The 16,307-nt window shown below is 34.0% G+C and overlaps 1 protein-coding gene across 4 annotated transcripts in view; it reads right to left on the reverse strand.

The window, feature by feature from the left end:
• Scfd2 (sec1 family domain containing 2) overlaps positions 1-16,307 on the reverse strand; it is a 371,756-nt gene that overhangs the window by 299,388 nt on the left and 56,061 nt on the right. For all 4 annotated transcript variants that reach the window (XM_078021292.1, XM_040292423.2, XM_078021291.1 and 1 more), the window contains exon 4: positions 15,457-15,632. In XM_078021292.1, the coding sequence (XP_077877418.1) occupies positions 15,457-15,632 (176 nt within the window). The remainder of the gene's footprint in view (positions 1-15,456; positions 15,633-16,307) is intronic.

Here is a 16,307-nt window from a genome sequence, read left to right on the forward strand (position 1 = left end):
AGAAATTATTTTTAAATTATGCAAATATACCACCATGAGTGGTTTGCCAAAAGGCTATTCTTTTATGAATATGAGAGTGGATATCTATGATAAGTTTAAAATATATTGATATAAACTTTTGTTAATAAAATCTTGAACTCACTTTTTAAAAACTTTTTTGTTGTTTAATAACTTATTGTGGTAACTACTTCAATGACAGTTCTGGAGGAAGAAAAAAAAAGACTTGGAATTTTAACACCAATTAAATTCATTAAAAGTTAAAGACCTATTCCAAATAGTGTTTTTCCCCCATAATATTGATTCCAAATGATTTTCCCAGTACAAATCAGTACTAGTTCTGGTTACCATATTTAATCATAATTTCAGAGAGATGTCAAAACATCAAAGAAGTATAGTCACAAGTAATATGCTAGGAGAAAAGATCTGGTGCCAAAAAGTTTAAAGCCCTAATTTGTATTGTGTCCTATCTAGTTACTGTTATCTTTGAAAAGTAATACAACTTCAGCTTTATGCATTTAATTTGGGACCCAGATATTTGCAGACACGGGCAGTAGCAGATTCTACAGAAATGTATTTATGTAGTCCCTCAAAGGAAGTTTTGTTTTCTTCCCCCCAGAAGAGCATGGACTGGTCACCAGATGTGGAGCCCATATGGCACATGCACACAAGAGCCCTGGGACAGTAAGAAAGGAGCTAATAAGCTCAACATCATTCTAAGATGATGGACAAATGGCGCTTCTACTGACTTTCTGGAAAAAATAAATAAATCACTTTATTTTTAAACACAGAAATATGCCTTGGTCAGTCATTTCTCTAACTCATTTTTTTAGTTTGAAAGAAAATTTATCCACATGTAGTTTATAGCTTGGTCTAAATTCTGTCTTCTTCACATGAAATTTGTGGTAAAGGAAAGAAAACTGAATCAGGAACAGATAGTAAGATTGCTTTAACTGGCGAAGAGTTAAATTCTATTTGCTTGAACTTTCAAGGATCTGTTACAGCAAATCAGTCACTAAAGGCCTATATATTCTGTTTCTGACTTACTCTTGGATTTAATCCTTCCTCTCCCACTTTCAGCCCTTTATCCACAAAGGTGTACCTTAAAAACCCAGCCACAGTAAAAGGTCCTGAGGTCTACCGTGTGCTATTGGGACTGTGCCCTTGTGTGTATAGTCCTCACTACCTTGCATGTCTTTCCTAACCACCCTAACAAGTTTCCTTCCTTCAGAACATAGTTTAAGTGTTAACTGCTAATGGAAAATGTTTTTGACCTGCCTACCCCAAATTATGCCTTTTTAACACCATTTAAAATGAGCCACTAGAAATAAATTCACCAATACTTTTATTTTTAATTTTTTTATTTATATATGACAGTGGAATGCATTATAATTCATATTACACATATAGAGCACAAATTTTTCATATCTCTGGTTGTATACAAAGTATATTCACACCAATTTGTATCTTCATACATGTACTTTGGAGAATGATGCCCATCACATTCCACCATCATTTCTAACCCCATGCCCCTTCCCTTTCCCTCCTACCCCTCTGTCCTATCTAGAGTTCATCTATTCCTCCCATGTCCCCCCTCCCTACCCCACTATGAATCAGCCTCCTTACATCAAAGAAAACATTCGGCATTTGGTTTGGGGGGATTGGCTAACTTCACTTAGCATTATCTTCTCTAACTCCATCCATTTACCTGCAAATGCCATGATTTTATTCTCTATATTGCTGAGTAATATTCCATTGTGTATATATATCACTTTTTTTTTAATCCATGCATCTATTGAAGGGCATCTAGTTTGGTTCCACAGTCTAGCTATTGTGAATTGTACTGCTATAAACATTGATGTGGCTGTGTCCCTGTAGTACGTAGTTTTTAAGTCCTTCGGGTATAAACCAAGGAATGGGATAGCTGGATCAAATGGTGGTTCCATTCCCAATTTTCCAAGAAATCTCCATAGTGCTTTTCATATTGGCTGCACCAATTTGCAATCCCACCAGCAGTGTATAAGTGTACCTTTTTCCTCACATCCTTGCCAACACTTATTGTTGTTTGTATTCATAATAGCTGTCATTTACCAGACCTTAAACTGTACTACAGAGCAATAGTAACAAAAACACCTTGGTATTGGCACCAAAACATACTGGCAGACCAATGGTACAGAGTAGAGGACACAGAGATTAACATACAAAATTACAATTATCTTATATTAGACAAAGGTGCCAAAAACATGCATTGAATAAAATATAGCTTCTTCAACAAATAATGCTGGGGAAACTGGAAATCCATTTGCAACAAAATGAAATTAAACTCCTATCTCTCACCATGCACAAAACTCAACTCAAAATGGATCAAGAACCTAGGAATAAAACTAGAGACCCTGCGTCTAATAGAAGAAAAAGTAGGCCCTAATCTCCATCAGGTGGGATTAGGCCTCAACTTCCTTAATAAGACTCCTGTAGTGCAAGAATTAAAATCAAGAATCAATAAATGGGATGGATTCAAACTCAAAAGTTTCTTCTCAGCAAAAGAAACAATCTGTGAAATGAATAGAGAGCTTACATCTTGAGAGCAAATTTTTACCCCTCATACATCAGATAGAGTACTAATCTCTAGAGTATATAAAGAACTCAAAAAGTTAAACACCAAAAAAACAATTAACCCAATCAATAAATGGGCCAAGGATCTGAACAGACACTTCTCAGAAGATGATATACAATCAATCAACAAATATATGAAAAAATGTTCATCATCTCTAGCAATTAGAGAAATGCAAATCAAAATGCCTCACCAATTCTTTTCTATCCTCAAAAGAAGAAAACAAAGATAGATACTGATGAAAGATGACATTTATAGAGGTCTCTATGGCATACTCCATGCAAATTGTTTTATGCAAGTATCATTCAAGGTTATAGAATTGATATTCTAAAAGCTCCAACAAATGTATAAAAAGAATATATCACAGATCCTGCAGAAACACAAAGAACATAAAAATTATTCATTTCAGCTGAGATAGGATGAAAATGGTGTCAATTTCTTCATTTTTCCCCTTTAGGAAGTGAAGTTTAATTTTTTCCCTTTGGTTCTGTGATAGTCTCTTCAAGTTCTGGAACTTCCAAGGCCAAATTATAAGAAGGCTTGTAGTTTTTACCAATCTCCCCCAAAACAATTTCTCTGGGCCACTTAGCCTCCACTTGAGAAGTCGGACTACCCTGAGACTGCCATGTATACCAAACAAGTGGCAGAAGCCATCTTGGGTCCTCCCTCCATCATGGGAGTATAACCAAGTTACCTCAGTAGATGCCATGTGAAGCCAGAGAATTGCTGAGCTGAGCTCTGTCTGAATTCTTGCCACACAAAATCATGAACTATAACCAAACTCTTACTTTAATCCACTGCATTTTAGGGTAATTTTCCATGCAGTAGTATATACTTGGAAAACCTATTGCTCATAAATAACTACAATAATTATTTTGATGTGTATCCAATGTTTCTATTAATTCTTTCTAAGCACCTAAGCTCCTTCTAATGTCTTCATGTTTTTAATTATATAACAGATGAGTTCATAGTATATATGCAGTTTTATTTTTCATATCCATATAAACTATTTTTTCCATTAACATGACATAACATATCTGCACATCATTAAAAATATTCTTCAGGGCCCGTTTTGACCACATTTATCCTGTTATTTTTCTTATCCATAAGTGTCATGTATATCTATCTTTGTCTTCATGGAAAATGTTGTTCCCATTTTGTTTTCACATTAAACAAATCAACTTACAAAAAACAAAGACTACATCATCCCCACATAAACTAACTAGTAAAAGGAAACTTTTGTACTCTCTTGTAAAACCACAACATAGATGTTAAGAAAAATCACACGAATGGATTACAAGAGCTCCATGAGTCAATGTGGCAGCCTATCAATTTTCAACACATATTTTCCCCTGGAATAGGCTTTTGGGGAATTTAATTTTGCTCATTTACTATGTTTTTAAATAAATTTAAATTGGAAGATTAAAAAATAGTGTTTCCTACATATGTGTTAGGGAAGGCTCCTATTAAAATATATGGTATGACCAATGTCACTGTGTTTTTTTTTCCACAAACATAAAATGATATGTCATTCTAAAGATGTATTTCCATAATGTTTGTAAAATGACACCACAACACCAGACTGCAGGTTATAAACCAGTACTTCTCCCACTGCAAACACATAACAAATAGTCCTCCTTACGCGCGCCCCTCTGTGCAGCTCTGTATCATTCCACAGTCGTCATTTCAGGCACCCACAATCTCTGGAAAGAAAAATCCAGAGTGAGCCGTGTCCATTCAACACTTCACACTTCTGCTGTCAGCTAGATGACTCAGAAGTAAAAAGTGACAAAGGGGACTGCCAAAGCACACACATGCAGTCAGCCACTTCAGGTAAGCCAGATTCAACCATATCCCCAATGTCCCTGGCCAGAAAGGAACTGGAATATTTCTTGAAGTATTCCTCCATTTTTTGAACATTAACAGCCCTTGACCAAAACAAAGCCAAACAAAACACCTCAATAAATAACTCACTCTATCTAGCCTTTGAGAATAGGAAAAAAAAATGGAAAACAGAGGAGAAATCTGTGCTCACACTCAAACCTACTACTGTTTAGCCTCAGGACTCACTAGTGTTAAGCTAAGTTCTAGCACCCTCAGAATGATTATATCTAGAAGTGCTCTAGATAGTCAGCCAGCTAAGGGACAAGCCACATTCATACTTAAGAATCCAGATGTTTAAAAGAGGAGAAAAAAAATCTCAGCAACCACTAGGGTGACCAGCCTGGTACAAACAGCTAGAGGGAGTGGCTCAGATGGAAGATGGAATCAGTGCAGGGCAGCATACTCTATTATTACTTCCCTTGGTCAAGCAAACCAGAATGGTACCCTTCTTGTTTTTTCCCAGAAGAACCCACCCACATTCACCTTCAGTCCCTGGCATAAAGTCTGTATTTGAAACTTTTTTGGTTGACCCATAAAATACTAAAATTGTTAGCCTTGAATTTACTTTGCCTGATTACTAACTCTGGTTTCCAGCTGGAATAACACATGATATCACTGCTTCTAGGGCAAGCCCAGTTTAAAAGCAATAGTTCACAGAGCCTATGCATTTGACTCTCATTTCTAATCAGGTGCTTGGCACAAATTCACCTAACTCCAAATCTGGCAATGTATCCATCCTGGGTAAAGGAACAAGAAGTTCATGGATATTAGCTTCTCTTTTTTCCATTTGTCTCTCTCCTTTATTATTCAAAAATACAATATTTTAATGTATTAGAGAAGAACAATAATAAAATATTCTGCATAAAACAGTAAAATTGAATGATAAATATTTTTAAAAATGTGTAAGCCTCTTAAGGTTGAAATAAAGGCTCGGTAAGGAGTGAAACTCAAGATGAAAATCTAACTTGAATGCCAAACATTTTTAATAAACATTATATTTATTTTTTAATTGGTGCATTATAGTTATACATAAAAGTAGAATTTATTGTGACATGTTCATACATGTACATGACAATAGTTTGGTTAGTTTTATTCTTCTGTTCCTTCCCTTCCCCTTCCCTCCTCCTTTCCCCTCATTCACTTTCCTCTACTTCACTGGTCTCTCTTCTACTTTCATGAGATCCCTCCCTTTTAAAAAAATTCCTTATTTTCCTCTAGCTTCTGCATGTAGGAGAAAACATTCAATCCATGACTTTCTGCATCTGGTTTATTTCACTCAGCATGATATTCTCCAGTTCTATCCATTTATCAGCAAATGGCATTTCATTCTTCCTTATGACTGAGTAAAACTCCATTGTGTATATTTACCACATTGTCTTATCCAATCATCTATGGAGGGACACCTAGTCTGGTTCCACAGTTTGGCTATTGTGAACTGTGCTGCTATAAACATTGGTATGCATGTATCACTACAGTATACTGATTTTAGTTCTTTTGCATAAATACCAAGAAGTGGGATAGCTGGGTCATCAGGTAAGTCCATTCCAGATGTACTAATTTACAGTTCCACCAACAGTGTTCCCCATATCCTCTTGAGCCACCTCCCCAGCCCCAGACTTGGCTTTTAACCTGACTCTGATACTAGCAAATAGAATCACAGTCAAATTCATGACATGTCCAACCTCTGCTATGCAGTTCACAAGTTCAAATCAGCAATTTAAGAAATGTATTTAAGAAAATTGGTTGATCAGAATCTAGGACTTTCTTATAGAGGCAATACTATTGATGCAGAACTTAGGTACTCAGACCAACCTACAAGATTCTATTTGGGCCTGTATCCCTGGTGATGGCACAAATAGTGCTAAGGTGCCTATTTCTAATCCACATTACAAAATAAGTTGCAGCATAAGCAAGAGACATTATATGTTTCGGTTTTATAATTTCATTGTTTAGAAGACATAACACGCTCAAAAGATGGCTAATACATGGAATACAACAGAATAATTTCTTTTGGAAAAGGTTTTTCAGCATTTTCTTTACACATTTTGGAATGACACCTCTAGCAATGAATTAGAGGGCAGAGGCTTCCCTGGAGAGAAGAGAAAGTAATTAGAAGATTTATGTTTCTGAAAAATAGTAATATGTATATATTAACATATATTGTTATTATTGTTATATATGTTTTATATATATTATGTTATATGTTATATATGTTACATATTTTTATTATGTTATAATATAATGTTATTATTAACATGTTATTATCATATAATATGTATATTACTAGTTATACATATATATGTTGTAGGTGAACACAATACCTTTACTTTATTTTTTTAAAACTAAATTCTTTTTTTTACACAATATCTTTATTTATTTATTTTTATGTAGTGCTGAGGATCAAATCCAGTGCCTCAAGTGTGCGAGGCAAGTGCTCTAACACTGAGCCCCAGATCTAGTAATGTTTATTAATTATCCTACCTATATGAGAGTGCCCCCCAGGTGTTCTGAATTGCAAAAAGGAGCAGAGGAGTAATAAGAGTCTAATCATGTGAACACTTGAGGAATAAATATGTTAGGCTACTCAGATCTCAGATTCAATTCCTGCCATTAATCTGGAACTTTCTCAATTTGTCTGGAAAATTTTAAAACTCCAACAATTTAGTATTGTGCTAAGATAAATAAATCTTCATAAAGTATGAAGATGAACATATTTGCATATGAAAATACAGATAAGCAAGACTAAGTGATGGAATGTCTGTAAACCAATATGGTACTCAAAATCAGACAACTTTCTCCTCCCAGTTACAGGCAAGGCTTGGCGAGGGCAGACCTCCACTGAAGGCACAGGACAGACTGACCACCCCCTGTTCCCAGCTCACTCTAAAGAAGAGTAGAGAAAGCAGCAGCAGCTGCTACCCAGTGAGAGCAGATCATAACCCTGAAGAGTGGCTCAAGGACCTTCCAAAAACAATAAAAGCAGAGTTGAGCCTGGCCAACCATCCCAAAATTACCAGCCAGACAAAACACCTCTGTTGCTAGGAGAGGAAGGAGTAGAATGTCAGAAAGAGGCGAGAGTGTGCCTAGGAAAACCCTAGGCGTTATGGAAATCAGGAGAGGGAGAAAATGGTTTTGCTCCAATACTTGCCCCTGCAGTTATTCTGAAGCAGTTTTGTGAAAAGCAAATTTCACAATTTGCCTTATCAGCAAAAATACTATCAAAATCTTCCCCTCATCTATAAACAGTGCCCAGGTCTGGTTTAGGAAATCACCTTTCTCTGTTCTTTCCTCACCTTTTTTTTTTTTTTTTTAATGATATAACAGATGTGTTTGCAAGTGACAACATACCATGGTGCTGAATGACTCTGGATATCAAGGTCCTTGCCCACAGAAAACTAACTGGTAAAAACTTCCCAGAAAAATTCAACCCTAACTATAATCAATAAAAAATAAATAAATATTTTAAAACAGGACCACCTAAGGGGATAGTGAAGTCAGGAACAGCACAAAAATGAGCTACTCTATTTTCAAGCCAAGCCATATGGCTTCAGAGCTAATAAAAGCAATAGAGAACTCAAAAGGCAAAACCCACCAAATTGTTACAGAACAAGCAAATACAGTATTATTTAGTTTGTGTGAATTTAGTTTGTTTTAGAAAAAGGTAATCTAAAATTTAAGATATTTTAAAAATGAATCCTGCCTATGAAAAACTACTTTGGCAACTAATGATATAGTATGGTCTATGTTTCATTGCAAAGAGAGATAAAACTAAAGCAATATTATACCTGTATTATCTTGAGTGGCTTTATAATTCACTTTATTTTAAAGTCATTTTCCAAGTTGTATTTCTTGATGTAAAATATAAATTGTGCCTAAAGAAATAACTAGAAATGTATAATACATATATTTAGAAAGCATGTGCTTTAGGAAACATAAACACAGCTGCTTCCTCTACTCCATATATATAGTCTGCTAGTATTTTATAACCACAGTAAATAATCCTACACTCAATAAAAGTTTTTCCTGTTACAATTAGCATAAAAACATCAGCTATACATTGCAAGTTTAAAAAACAACATTGCTAAACATTATCAAACATATATCAAAATATAAAAAGACATTAACATTTTTCAAAGTGACAGACTCATTCTTCCTCAATAAATTTTAATTTAGGAAAACAATATTAAGGTGAGAATATTATTAAGGGATTACTCACATAAAATAAATTGGCATTTTAAATATTTTGGCTCAGCTAAAAGAATAAATAATAATAATTACCATTTATTGAGCAATTGGTATTTGCCAGGCACTGAAACTTAGTGATACAGACATATGATATCACTCAATCCTGAAATAACACCGGGGGGTAAATGCTTTCTTCCTACTTAGATGAGGAAATAAATTCAAAGTCTTTGCTACACTATAAAAAAGGTATTCTTCATGTCATTACCAACAAATTAAGTAAATTTGTACTCTTAGAAAGCAAAGTTATGGGAGTAAGAAATTCTGATGTGTTCTTACACTGTAGGTAACTATAATTTACTGTTTCAAAAATGTTAGAAAAAAGGATTTTGAATTTTCACCATAAGGAAATGATAAATGAAGAGATGTGTTTAACTTAATTTAAACATTATACAATTTATACATGTAGAAAACATCACATTATCCCATTAATATGTATGCAGTTGTATGTTTTTATGTATTCATTAAAAATGAATTGAATTTAAATATTTTTTTTAAAAAATCAGTGTGATGCCCTAATTATAAACTGATCAAATAAAAGTAATTTAAAAGAAAAAGAAAAAACAAAGAAAGCAAACCTACTTTGGGAACACATTCATTAATACCATAAATGTTTCTGTGTTCAAGTTAAACTTGTTCCTTTTTGAAACAGAAACATCATGATTTGATAATTAGCATACATATATTCACCGCCTAAAATACTGTCTGTGATTTTGGACACTGAAGAGAAAAAAGAGTCATGAACATACTTTATTTCCTTTGGCTTTTTAAAATGTATTCCTATGCTAATAAATGAATATTTATATATTATTTATATAATAAATAAATATTTATATAGCATTTTATATGTTCAAAGGAGGAACTCTAAAAAAATGAATATTTTCAGAGTTCCTCCTTTGAACATATAAAATGCTATTTCTTAATAGAATTCCTAAATCACTTCTAAGAGCCTAAGTCAAATGCGAGTCTTGTGAACAGTCCTCCGCTCTGTTGCTGACTCGCGTGAGATCACCAGAACCAGTGACCCATGAGCTAGCAGTGAGTCGAAGAAATTCTGCAAAACATTTTGAATTGTAGATTTCCAAGACTGATTTCTTTTTCTTAACCAAGGTCGCCTGTAAGGTTACTTAGGCCATAAAGTCAACACTGAGGTTTCAGTGATGGAGGCCTGGTAGAAAATAGTAGAAATAAGTCTCCCCAAAGAAATAAACAATTTTTAACATTAGCTGAGCTTTCTCAGTGGCTCTCAAGCCCTTGGGAAAAGCTAAACATTGCCCTCGTGCTCAAAATAAACTCAAATGCTCCATTTTCTAATCAAAGTCTGTAAAAGAGGCAGCTGACCATACATTATAACCTGTTACACTAATGGATGAGTGTATACTGTATAAAATAAGCATGTTCATAGACAAAGAGCAATTATAATGGCCAGTTTATGAGTTTGCCTATGCTAAAACCCTAACTTTTAAGGATCCAGAAATGACTAACACAGTGCTAGCCAGGGTGATATGCAATTAGGATGAAAGTGGAGTCTTAGTATTTTAAATGTTTACTTCTTTTCCCCAGTCCTTTTTTCTTTTTTCTATTTGCTGAAAGAAAAACACGAAATATCGTGTTCTCATCTAGTAGTCTAATAGTCTAATAGGAAACAAAAGATTCTGAATGTTAATTAGAAATAAATTAAAATATTAAGAGTTTGTCAAATTTCTTCAAAAACCTCTAATAAATTGACAGATTATCTTTCTTAGGAGAAAAGCTCTATGTAGTCTTGTTTAGAAACACTTTTATTTGGTTTGGGGCTACCTACTCTCACTTTGGAACTATATTCTCCAGAGTGAAGGGTTTGTGTCCACCTGGTAGGGAAAGGGTAAGAGGGAGGTTGCAAAAGTAACTTAAAGCAGGTTATCAGGGCTGGGGATGTGGCTCAAGTGGTAGGGCGCTTGCCTGGCATGAGTGCGGCCTGGGTTCGATCCTCAGCACCACTTACAAACAAAGATGTTGTGTCCGCCGATAACTGAAAAATAAATATTAAAAAAAATTCTCTCTCTCTCTCTCTCTCTCTCTCTCTCTCTCTCTCTTATCAGAGTGCAGAGGATGTCTATCGAAGAGGCAATCACATCCCAGTGCAAGAGATCAGGGCCAAAGCTAGTGAGGGGGTTTTCTATGCACAGATATGCCAAGGCCTAGTGCAGGTTATTGAAACCCAAGGAAATAGAGGGGGCATCCACATGAAGGATGAGGCAGGCAAATCCCAGTGCAAAGTACAAGAACCTAAGCAAGTTGAGGAAGGTGTCCACATGACTATCAGGGACCAAAAGTGGTAAAGAAGACATCCTGGGGAGAGGATCAGAGAGATGGGATTATGCAACAGCAGCCCTGCTTGGCTTATCAAAATCAGAAGGTCTCCATGCAAAGGCTAGGGGACAGCAACTAAATCCAGCAATGTTTGTGTGTGTGGAAACATACCATTGTGTTGTGTGTAGGACCAGGAATACAATAAAGACTATTTAACATTTAAAATTTTTGAAGTACAATTCATCATATTAACAGATTAAGGGAGAATAATGAAATAGTCACCTAAAATTTCCAAATCTATATAACATAAAATTCAATACTAGTTGAATTAACAAACACAAAAACCTCATCAAGCTAGAATTAGGATAGAATTTCCTTAGCCTGATTAAAAATAAAATAAGGGGATGAGATTGTGGCTCAGTGGTAGAGCACTTGCCTAGCATGCATGAAGCACTAGGTTCAATCCCCGGTGCCACAAAAAATAAATAAATAAATAAATAAATGTAGTGTGTCCATCTACAACAAAATATATAAATATATATTATATATTATATTATATATATTTTAACATATATATGTTAAAAAATAAAATAAAACCTCAGAAAATATAATATCTAATCATAAAATTCTGGAACATTTCTTTAAAGTCAGAATTAAGATGAAGATGCCTAACATCACTACCTGTTTTTAGCAGTGGCCTAGTATTCCTGGTCAATGTACTAAAGTAAGAAAGTGGTAGCAAAATCGAAAAGGAAAAAATAAAACTGCCATTATTTGCATGTGATATTATTGTCTACATAAAAGATCTAAAAGAATAAGTGAATAATAGCAAGAAGTAAGGAAACAAGTTTTTTTGGTACATAATCACTATCCAAAAGTTGAGCTATTCTTTAATGCCAGCAATCAACTACATAAAATTGAATTTTAAAAAAACAAATTCAAAATAGCATTAAAGTCTTTAGAATACCTATGCACAAATCTAATAAATCTCTTTTTCAGAGAAGAGCATAACACTGGACATATGGACTCAAAATCCCTGACCAATAAAATAGACTAGAAACTAAAAACTAAAACCTACTTTACATGGCAGCTTAATACATTATATATCAATGTGGAAAAGATAAATATATTTTGGCTAAAAATAATAGAACATCAACTAAAATGGCTTAAGTAATAGAATAATTATTGTTATAGTTTGGATAAAGGTGTCCCACAACAAACCTAGGTGCACTTCAACAGAAGAATGGATAAAGAAAATGTGGCATGTATACACAATGGAATATTACTCAGCCTTAAAGAATGAAATTATGGAATTTGCTGGTAAATGAATAAAACTAGAGAATACCATGCTAAGTGAAATAAGCCAATCCCAAAGAACCAAAGGCTGAAATGTTTTCTCTGATATGCAGATACTAATTCACAATTGTAGGGGATGGGGAGGGAAGAACAGAGGTACTTTGGATTAGACAGAGGGGAGTGAAGGGAGGGGTGGGGATGTATGGGTAGGAACAATAGTAGAATGAATCAGACAGTATTATCTTGAGTACATATATGATTACACAATTGATGTAACTCTACATCATGTACAACCAGAAGAATGAGTTATATTCCATTTATGTATGATGTGTCAAAATGCATTCTTTAGACATGTATAACTAAGTAGAACAAATTTTAAAAAGACTGAAAAAAAAAAAGAGTCAGTGGCCACTAAGTTACAGTTAGATCAAAGCTAGAAGTTCTGGGGCATATTGTATTGTAGGGTGACTGTAAATAACAGTAACATGCTATACACATTTTGAAAAGCTACAAGAAAGGATTTTGAAAGTTAACACCATCATGGAATAACAAATGTTTGAAGAGAGAGATTGTGTTTAATCTGATATGAACATTACACATTTATACATGTATCAAAACAAAACATCACAAAATTTAATTCTTTTAAAACTTTACTCAAATGAGAAAAAAAGTCAATTATATTTGTTATCAAATATGTTTATATGAGTAAAATTTTCAAAATTAAAAAACAAAAAGAGTTTCCCAAAAGCTCTGCTGAAATTAAGAGGTGTAATGATTAGATTATGAGAGCTGTAATCTTTATCAGTAGATTCATCCATTTGATGGGGATCATTTTAAAGAACTGGGTGGTAACTGTGGGCTGGTGGGGCGTGCCTAAAGGAAGTGGTCACTGAGGTATTCTCTCGGAGGTTATGTCTTGACCCTGTCTCCTTCTCTGTTTCCTGGCTGCCAGGATTGGAGCAGCTTTCCTCCCCCACCCCTTCCACCATAATGTTCTGCCTCATCTCAGGTCCATGGAGGTGGCCAACCATGGACTAAAACCTCTGGTATCATGAGCCCAAATTAAACTTTTCTTCTTCTACATTGTCCTTGTCAGATATTTTTGTCATAGCAACCAAACACAATTATCATGTCACAGAGCAAGATATTTTGAAGTATGCTCAAAGTCATCACTTAGGACCCAGACGGTTCTGTCTTCCTCAGGATGCCAGTGAGCTTCCCTTCTTATCACAAAGTAGTGTGTAAAGTGTCACAAACATACATTAGGAGGCAGAAAAAGTGACTTGTTTCTATATTGTATATCTTTTCTATCAAGACAAAAGAAAACCCTCCCTAGAAACACCTCCAGTAAACTTCCCTTTGCCTCGTTGTGCCTAGAACTGCTATATCAATCACCAAGTATGGAAATAGGAAGAGCAAGGTAATCTGAGATCAAACAGGATTTGCCTGAATCATATGGAAAACAGAAATTGAAACAAAATTCTGCCAACATGAGAAAGTGAAAAATGACTATTAGAGAAGTAATCTATAATATAATAAAGTATTCCATAAATAGTATAGGGAGATTGGGCTATCTATGTGGAAAACAAAAAAATAGATACTAATTATATCATAAATGTAAATAAATTCCAGATGGATTAAAAATTCATATGTTAAGAATAGAAGTTAATTTACAGTGGAAAATACCAAACAATATATTTAGAAATTAGGGGTAGAAAAGGATTGATAATATAAAACATAAACACAAACTATAAAGAATAATATTTAACATATTACTTATATGTTAAAATTTAAACTTTTATATAATAAAACATATAGAAATTAAAGTTGAAAGACAGCGATATGAGAGAGTAGTTACATGATATAACTTTAAAAAGTCTAATATATAAAATGTCAAACCAGATTTTCGTGATATAACAGATAAAAAATAGGCAAAATACAAGAATGAATGATTCAGAGTAGAGAAAATTAAATAGCCAAAAATAAAAGATAAGATGATCAGTTTCATCAGTAGTCCAAGAATTGCAAATCTATACAAAGAAACAGTGATGAACAACTATAAAAATGGTTTAGTTTTATTCATATCATTTTTATTTATATACATGAATATGTGCAGGTGCGCACACACACGCACACATACACAAAAGCACCAGTTGAACAGCTTAACTAAACATCAATGTGGATTAGATAAATAAATTGTATATTCGTGGTATGGATTAAATGAACAAACTAGAACCTTAAATAGAGCATATTGGGTTATCTTAAAAATAAAATATTCAGAGGAAAAAGCAAGTAGTTTAGGAATATTTATAGTATTATGTCACTTAGGTAAAAATTAAAACCTATAACACAATATTCTGTATTCTTTATGAAAAGTAAATACTTACAAAAATACCTCTGGAGAAAGTAAATGGAGAACCAATTCAGAAGGGTTCAGTAATAAGGATGCCTCAACATTATCTCTAGTTTTATTTCTTTAGTGAAACAAAAGTAAAAGATAAATATTTTTAAATAGTAAATTACACTGAGACTATATATAGAGTCCATAGATGTTTGTCCTTTCACCTGAGTTTATATTTTAAAGTACTTTATACTTTACCAATATTTTATAATTTAACAATATTTTATAATTTTAAAGCACAGTATAATTTATATTTTATAATATAAAAAATGTCTTTTTAAAAAAGTTTCCCTCCATGTACAAATTTCTGCATAAACACTACAAATGAAGTTCATCTCTCTTCATCTTTAAACATCATTAAGGCGCATGCTCTATGTTGTTTAAAGATTAGAGATTAAGAAAAAATGTAAATAGCAGTGCTATTTTAAAGGACAAATGGGAAGGATTGAATAAAGATGCCATGAAGATCAAGAAAGGTCCAAATGGCACAAAATTGAAAGGAGGTTTCCAAAAGTGAGTCAAACATTCAAAAAATATTCCCAGAATTGAGAAGCCAAAGATGTCACTGTCAAAAAAATTCTAGAAACAGGTCTGGCAAAAGTTTCTATCAAATTTTAATTTGGAGGTGCTTACTGAATGTGATGCAGCACACGTGTCAACAATACATTACTGAAACTCTAGTAAACATCTAAGTTTACATCCCTGGAAGTCAAAAGCTCCCATAGCAACATACCTGGAGAAGGAGCCTTTCAAAAGCTAGAAAGTTGTCCCACTTGGCTGTCTGCGGGTGTTTCAAAGTTTGAACTGTGGCCAGCCCAAGCTGCAGGAGTCCACAATGATTCCTTAGAGCTTTGAGATTGTTCTTGAAGAGCTGAATATAGGATGTAAGCTGTCCTGGCGAGACTCTCCCTGGAGAAACATAATAATTAATCAGCATACCCTCTTCTGGGAGTAGGAAAAATAATGAGAAGATGCCATGAAAAAACACCATTTTCTTATATTTGCACAGAACTTTAGAACTGACTGCACACTTTCCTAAGCTGCTGTAATCTTCCCAACAGGAACAACAGCAAAGATGTTACCTGCATTTTTTCAAGTAAGAAAACAGATGTTAAGGGACCAAACCAAGGTCATATGGCCAGTAGAATAAATTTTAAAATCCTGTGATATACTGTAAACAATTTTCAAATAAATATCAGTTTTATGTGACTATAGATAGAACTTCAGATTATCACTCCATGACATATGATATAGGAATCCAAAAGGTCAGATTCCTAATTATAGGTATAACATAAAATAAGAGAAGAAATATGTTATGACTATAGCTTAAATTTTATCATTGATATCAGTGGGTTCATAAATACTCGTGAGGATAAAAACTGTCTGTTATATGGAACAAAAATGTATGGAGAAATTGGGTGGCAAAACACTAGCCAATGAAATATCAGAAGAAAGGGTTTGGTATGACATGTAGCACATTTGCTATACTAGTCACCCAGATAGAAAAGGTTAGAGATTGTACAAGATACACATAGACACACATGCACACAACAATTTGTTAATTCATTCCCCTAGACCCCCTAA

This window comes from Ictidomys tridecemlineatus, chromosome 9, assembly GCF_052094955.1.
Source record: "Ictidomys tridecemlineatus isolate mIctTri1 chromosome 9, mIctTri1.hap1, whole genome shotgun sequence".
NCBI classification, from domain to species: Eukaryota; Metazoa; Chordata; class Mammalia; order Rodentia; family Sciuridae; genus Ictidomys; species Ictidomys tridecemlineatus.